The 6,695-nt window shown below is 56.6% G+C and overlaps 2 protein-coding genes and 1 pseudogene across 2 annotated transcripts in view; 1 reads left to right on the forward strand and 2 right to left on the reverse strand.

The window, feature by feature from the left end:
- Positions 1 to 242: 242 nt before the first annotated feature.
- On the reverse strand, positions 243 to 4,787 carry ATF5 (activating transcription factor 5). The gene is made up of 3 exons (XM_011374510.2): positions 4,107 to 4,787; positions 2,460 to 2,756; positions 243 to 1,329 (listed from the first exon to the last, which is right to left on the reverse strand). The coding sequence occupies exons 2-3, from the start codon at positions 2,635 to 2,637 to the stop codon at positions 638 to 640; spliced, it is 870 nt and encodes a 289-aa protein (XP_011372812.1). The 5' UTR covers positions 2,638 to 2,756; positions 4,107 to 4,787; the 3' UTR covers positions 243 to 637.
- Positions 2,143 to 2,261, reverse strand: LOC111729181 (annotated as a pseudogene).
- The window catches only part of NUP62 (nucleoporin 62), a 23,116-nt gene continuing 20,467 nt past the window's right edge, over positions 4,047 to 6,695 (forward strand). The window contains exon 1 of the mRNA XM_011374606.2: positions 4,047 to 4,181. The gene's annotated coding sequence lies outside the window, so the exon portion shown is untranslated. The remainder of the gene's footprint in view (positions 4,182 to 6,695) is intronic.

Consider the following 6,695-nt stretch of genomic DNA (forward strand, 5'->3'; position numbering starts at 1 on the left):
CCCCCCCCCCCGCCCTCCCTCACCTAGATGCAGCCCCTGGCCCAGCACCTTTCACAAAACACTGATTTCCTCCCACAGCTAATGTGAACACCCCGTCACCAACTATGGCCATGCCCGCCCTGCCCCGCTCCCCACCTGCCTCCATAGCCACCGGCTCTTTGAACTTGGCCACCTTTTGGCTCCCTGCCCAAATGTAGTTTCCCAAGGTCACTTGGCTTGCTTTTCTTGCTTACGTTATTATACAAGTGCCATTCTTAAAATGCTCCCCGACTTACTCTCCTGAAGGCTCCCCCGTCCTCATATGCATAGTCATTCTGCACAGCTTTCTGGCCTCGCCTCCCTGCTTGAGAGGTTTCCCAAGCTCTCCCCAGCTCCCTGAACTCCCCGGGGGCCTGAGCCCTTCAGCTGTCACGTGAGGAGTACACATGTTGACTAAGGCCAAACTGTTCCATGATCCCGGGGAGGGAGGAGAGGAGCGGAACGGAAATGCACAAGAAACGAGACAAGGATAAAAGGAGAGAGAGAGAAGAGGGGCACGTTGGAAAGGAGCTGGAGGCAGAGGAATGAGAAAGGGTCCCTGCCACCTCAGCCCCAAAAACAGAAGCGAGCCAGAGCTGAAGACCAAGCCCCTGCGTGCCTAGCTGCTGCGGGTCCTCTGGCTCCGCGCCTTGTACACCTCGATGAGCAGGTCCTTAACGTACTGGATCTCCCGCTCCACAGACTCGGCCCTCTCCCGCAGCTCCCGGTTCCGTGCCTCCAGGCCCTGGCACTCACCCTCCAGGGCCTCGCCCTCCGCCCGCTTCCTCTGGCGATACCTCAGAGCAGCTGACTTGTTCTGATCTCTCTTCTTCTGCTTGCGGTCCCCTCGGGTGGTGGCAGGAACGGGGTAAGGGGCCGGGCGAGACGTTGGAGGTGGAGGAGGGGGCTGCTGTGGCGGGGGCAGGGGAGCCAACCCTGAATCGCCCTGCCCTGCCTCACTGCGGCAGTAGATGGCCAGCAAGTCTAGGGTATCCAGGGCGGGGGGCTGGGGGAGGGCATAGGTGGGGAGGGGGACAGGGAGGGAGGGTGCTGGTGCTGGTGCCGGTGGTGGTGGTGGTGGTGGTGGTGGAGGTGGCGGCTGCGGTGGTGGGGAGGACGATGGGAGGAGCGGAGCGTCAAGGAAGAAGTCTTCCATCTGCTCCAGCTCCTTCTTGAGGAGGGAGGCCATGGCTTCCAGGTCAGGTGGGGGTGGGGAAGGTGGGGGGAGGGCACCTGAGGGCAAGGGGGGCTCCAGAGGGAGAAGGGCTGTAAAGTCAACCCGCTCAGTCATCCAGTCAGAGAAGCCATCACCTGGAAGATTGGAGGAGGACAAAGTTCCTTGAGTTCCCGGTCCTCCTCCCACCTGGTGCTCACTCATCTACTTCGTTCATCCCATTCATTGAGTAAAGCCACCAACCAGCCAATGGGTCTACCAACCGGTCAATGAGTCATCAAACCAGTCAACAAATCAGTCAACCAACCAATAAACCAGTCAAACATCTAGCCAACCAACTGATCAACCAATTAACCGGTTAACCAACCAATCAGTAAACCAGCCAACCAATCAGCTAACTAAATGAATCGGTCAACCAACCAATCGACCCTTTTAAGCAGCCCATCAATGAACCACTCAACCGACCAATGACCCAAACAACAAACAGTTCACCAGCCATTTCTTCAATCATTCCAACAACCTCTTTACCGATTAACCTCCATCTGGGATCTACTCTCTAGTTTATTCTTAAACAGCAAACTAAATTGCACATACACAACACACCCACTTCATCTTTAATTTGTTGATTCTTGAAAACCTGCTATGTGACAAGGATTTGGGACACACTAACAAATAAAATAATTCTTGCCTCAGGGCCTTCCACATGCTGCTCTCGCCACCTGAAAAGTTCTTCCCTTGGGTCTTTTCACGGATGTTTCCCATGCGTTAGGCCTCAGCCAAAACGTTACCGACTTGGAGCGGGTTTCCTGGCTACCTTCTCTAAATTAGGTCCCTGATGTCATTTTTTATTTTATTTTTTAAATTATTTTAGGCGAGGCAACCCTTGGTTGCGCTCACAGATTGCAAGGACCTCTTCAGTTTATAATCCCTTATTTTTTATTTATTTTTTATGCCTACAGCACCTGGTCTTTCTAAGTGGTCTCCCATCCGAGTATTAACCAGGCCCAACTCTGCTTAGCTTCCGAGATCAGATGGGATTGGGCTTGTTCAGGGTGGCATGGCCGTAGACTTCTGATGTCATTTTTTAGTTCAGCTACTAAGTGCTTCCCAAATATCCCGGTATCTCACACTCATCATTTGTCTCCTCTGTCTCGTCACTAGAGTATGCCTGGCATATTATAATTATCAGGGGAATAACTGAATAAATTCTTCCTCCTCCTTGAATCCTGCACCCCATGTCCCACCTCCATTCTCCACCTGCCCTTACCTGCCAGGGGCTCTCCCCCCCCTGGAAGCCCGCCCTCCAGGGCTCCCCCAAGGACCTCATAGGGAGCCAAGGGGGCAGGGGCCAGGGGGAGTTTCCCATAGTCTACGAGCCAGCCCAGCCCGCTAGCTGGGAGCAGGGCCCTGTCCAGCTCCAGCCCCAGGGTCGCCAGGAGTGACATGGCTGCAGCACAGGCGCTGGGCACGGATGGCAATGAAGGAGGCTGCACCAACAGCTGGGAGGCGGCTCTGGAGGTTGCTCAGCTGGGCGAAGACAGGCACCAAGGAGAAAGTAGAGGACCTACACGTGAGACAAAAGTGAGTGGGGTCACAGGCCAGCCTGGCTCACTGCCGAAGTCACCGGGAAACCAAGCCACGCCCCCGCGTCTCCGGGGTTCTGCCTCATGCTTCCAACTGGGTTTGGGACTATGCCTCCATCCCTCAGAATTCTAAATCTGCCCTTTCTTTCCCCAAGTCTCTGCGCCTCATCCACTCCCAAGAGAATTCTCTTCAGGCCCGACTTGCTTTTCTTCAAAATTCCCAAGACCCAATCTCTCCCATAGAGAAACTTAATGGTTTCCCAGGGGAATTTCCTTAAGCCCCTCCCACCCACCCCATAATATTCCTTTGTAAGAAGACTCGATTTTCTTCCAGCCGCATCCCTTGCTCGAAACTATTTCCTTTAGGCCCCAGGGGAATTCCTCGAAACCATTTCCTTTAGGCCCTTCAGTTCCCAGGGGAATTCTCCCTGCCCCACCCCTCCATCAATGTTATCCATTCAAATCCCACTTTTCCCTAACTTTGCAGCGATCACCACTGTCCCTCCAAGTCCCGCCCCAGTCTAGCTTAGCTCCACCCTTCTCGAAGATTCCCTAGAGGCAGCGTCTCTTTCTCCAATAGAAACCCGTCATCGCTTAGCCCCGCCCCCTCGCATAATGGACTCTCCCAAGCCCGAGAGTTCGCCGTGGCTGGGACCCTAGCTCCACCCTCTTTTTTAACGGGTGGTCTGTAAGCCCTGCCTTCTACCCTGTCAATCTAAACCAGCACCCGCCCCAGCAGATGCCTGAATGAAAGGGAGGGACTTTGTGCCGCGAGCCTGAGCGCGGTACGAAGCAGGGACGGCGGAAAGGGGCCGGCGGAGAACAGCGGCCCACGCCCCGCTCCCCTTCCAGCTTTTGGCTCGCAGAGAGCCAAAGCGCATGCTCCGTCTGTAGAACGGTTCCCACTGCTCACGCCTCCACCCGCCTGAGGGTCAGTGCGCATGTGCAGCTGCTCACTCCCCACCCTTTGCACATTAATACGGACTCTGGTGGGGTGATGCGCGTGACCAACCGCGCGCAGACAGAATCGTTCCAGAAGAGGGGGGGAAAAAAAAAGAAAAACACACCCTCGCTGGGGGCCAGTGCACAGACCCAGCCGTACCCGGGCCATCTTTAAACGCCAACACTTTCCGGAAGAAAGCACCTCCCCCCTCCCCGGGGGGCCGAGTGCGCATGCTCGGCCGGGCGCCTGCGCCGCTCTTCTTCTGCGCCTGCGCGACCGTGATCCCTCGCTCTCGCGTTCCCCCTCCCCCCAGGCCTGGCCGTGAGGGCCGCGAGCTTCGAAAGGGCGGGAAAGGCGGTTGGCGAGGGAGGGGCGAGCGGTTACTCACTCCATGGCTGCGGAAAGGAGAGGCGGCGGCGGCCTCGGCTGAAGAAAGAAGGCGGGAGCGGAGAGCGCAGGCGCGGTGAGCGCGGAGACGGGCCGGGGGCACGGAGGGGTCGCGGCTACAGCGCCATGGCCGGGGCTACGCGGGCGCAGGCCGTGTCGCGGCGGCGTGAGGAGACGGCGTGTTCTGAGGATGGGGAATGAGGCGGCCCCGGGGACTGGGGACAGATATACCGGGGCTGGCGTAGCACGGCCCGCCCGGATCCTTCCGCGCCCCGCCTCCGCGCGGCCCCCCGCGGGAGGCAGGCCCGCCGCCCTCCTCCCGGGGATCCGGCCGCCTCCTCCGACCCCGGGAGCGTGGCTCCCCCCCCCCCCCTGCGGCTCGGGGGGCCATCCCTCTGGTGCTGATGCCGGGGCCGGCCCGCTGTCCCCTACACCCTCGGGCCTGCTTTTCTCCCCTCCCTGATCCAGGCCCGCTTCCCTGGTTCTGATTCTGAGGGTTCGGTCCCCTCCCCCTCCCCGAGGCCCGCACTGGTGCGTTTCTCGTTCCTTTCCCCCCACTGCTTCACTGATTTCCGGCCGGCCACACGCTCGTCTTCTGCATTCCCCAGCTGCCGCCTCACCCCGAACACGCTGTTTGCGGGTGAGAGCCCCGCGTGAGTCACAGTCAGCGCTCCGTTCACACCACAGACCCGCCTCGGTGGCCTTGGGCAAATGACTCAAGTCCTCTGGCCTGAGATAGGGAAGTCAACCCTGCCTGATGGGATCGTTTGTGAGAGTCAGATGACGCCCGGGAAGCCCCAAGCACAGAGCCCGGCTCATGCACGTATGCTCGGTGTATCTCATTATTAATAGGAACCGTGGGCCTCAGTCTCATCCCCCCACCACCCGCAGGAGCCCCAGACACGACCATCCAGTAGCCGCCAGTAGTAGGTCATTCTTGGGACTCCACTCTTGCAAGGTGTCGATTTCCAGCCATCCTCACCCTCCCCTATTCCAGGTATTCCCAGCCCCACCCTGGTGCAGGGAATCGGACATCGTCGCCCCCACTCCAGCCTGTCCTCCATCTCCTGCCTACCCTGCCTCTGCTTCTGCCCTGACTTACTGATATGCCTCCCCCCACTGCCCAGCCCTGCCAAAAATGGGAGACTACACTTTGATTTACTGAAAGAAAGGCCATCTCCTCGTGTGCGCTGGGCCCTCCAGCAGCCGGTGTGGGTGCGGGCCTTGCCTTTCCCACGGAAACCTTCCCCACCTTGCGTCCGTTCCCATCAGGATGTTTCCCTCGGAGTTCAAGTGATCAGACTGCTTTGCCTTAGACCACTCACTCACTGTGCACTCTGTCGGTATTTGAGCGCTCGCCCTGTATTTCCTTGAGTCTCTACAGGCTACGTTATTACCCAGGCAGCATAGAGTAGTGGTTAGCATAGATTCTGGAGCCAGGGAGTTTGGATTCAGACTGCACCCCACTTACTAGCTGTGTAAACTGCGATCTCCCTTAGAAATAAGGGGCCATTGATAGTACCTGTGTTTGGGGGCCGTCACGAGGATTAAATGAGTTAATCCAGGTCAAGCACTTAGCCTAGCGCCTGGCATGCGGTAGTGTTTACATAAGGGTTCGTTATTGTTATTATTGAGATGGATGTTTTATCTCCATTGCTAAGCAGTTAGTGCTTTAAAACTATGATGGGTCGGCCACCTTTTAAGTGAAACTTAAGGACCCACCTTCCACGTGTCAGTGTAGCGATTTGAGCAGTAGCAAGAAGGATTAGGGTAGACTGTTGGACAGAGTGCTTGGCAGTGAGGAGGGCACAGTCACCCCGCAGGGCCTTTTTCTGGGAAGGTCCAGGTTATGCACTGGGACTAGGTAGAGCATATTTTTAATAAACTTTTTATTGGAATAATTTTTTATTTAAAGAAAAGTAGCAGAAAAGGTAGTGGAGAGTTTCCATATACCCCTCACCGAATTTCCCTCCTCGTCGTCACCTTACCTTACTGTGGTACATTTGCTAAGCTAAGGAGCCATCTGTAGACTTCTATTAATCAAACTTCGACTTTATTCTGATTTGACCGGTTATTCCCTAATGCCCTTTTTCGTTCCAGGATCCTCTCCAGGACACCATATGACACTGAGTCATGGCGTCTCTTTAGCATCCCCTGGTCTGCTGTTGTTTCTCTGACTTGTGTTGTCCTTCGTGACCTTGACCGTTGTGCAGAGTGCTAGTTGGGTGTTCTGTGGACTGTCCGTCAGTCTGGCTTTGTCTCGTAGACTGGGATTATGAGTTTTCGAGAGCATGGTTAGGTGGGATATTTTTTAATGACCGGAAATGAACTCGCTCAGTATGGGAATCATGTTGCTGGCTGGGTGAGGTGCATGCTGACCGAGAAGGCGCAGGCGCAGGGGCAGGGATCCCGGTACCCCTGTCCCAGCCACTTGTGCCTTTCTCCCTCTAGATTTTGGATGCCACCCAGTTCAGCTGTGGTGCCCGCCGTTCCACCCAAGCAGCTCCACTCAGTCCTGCTGAGTGGGTGCCAGTTCTCACACTTGGCTCTCAGCCCTTCTCGGCATATTCTGATGTATGGGCAGTGGCTC

Source organism: Pteropus vampyrus, unplaced genomic scaffold (assembly GCF_000151845.1).
Source record: "Pteropus vampyrus isolate Shadow unplaced genomic scaffold, Pvam_2.0 Scaffold250, whole genome shotgun sequence".
Lineage (NCBI taxonomy): Eukaryota > Metazoa > Chordata > Mammalia > Chiroptera > Pteropodidae > Pteropus > Pteropus vampyrus.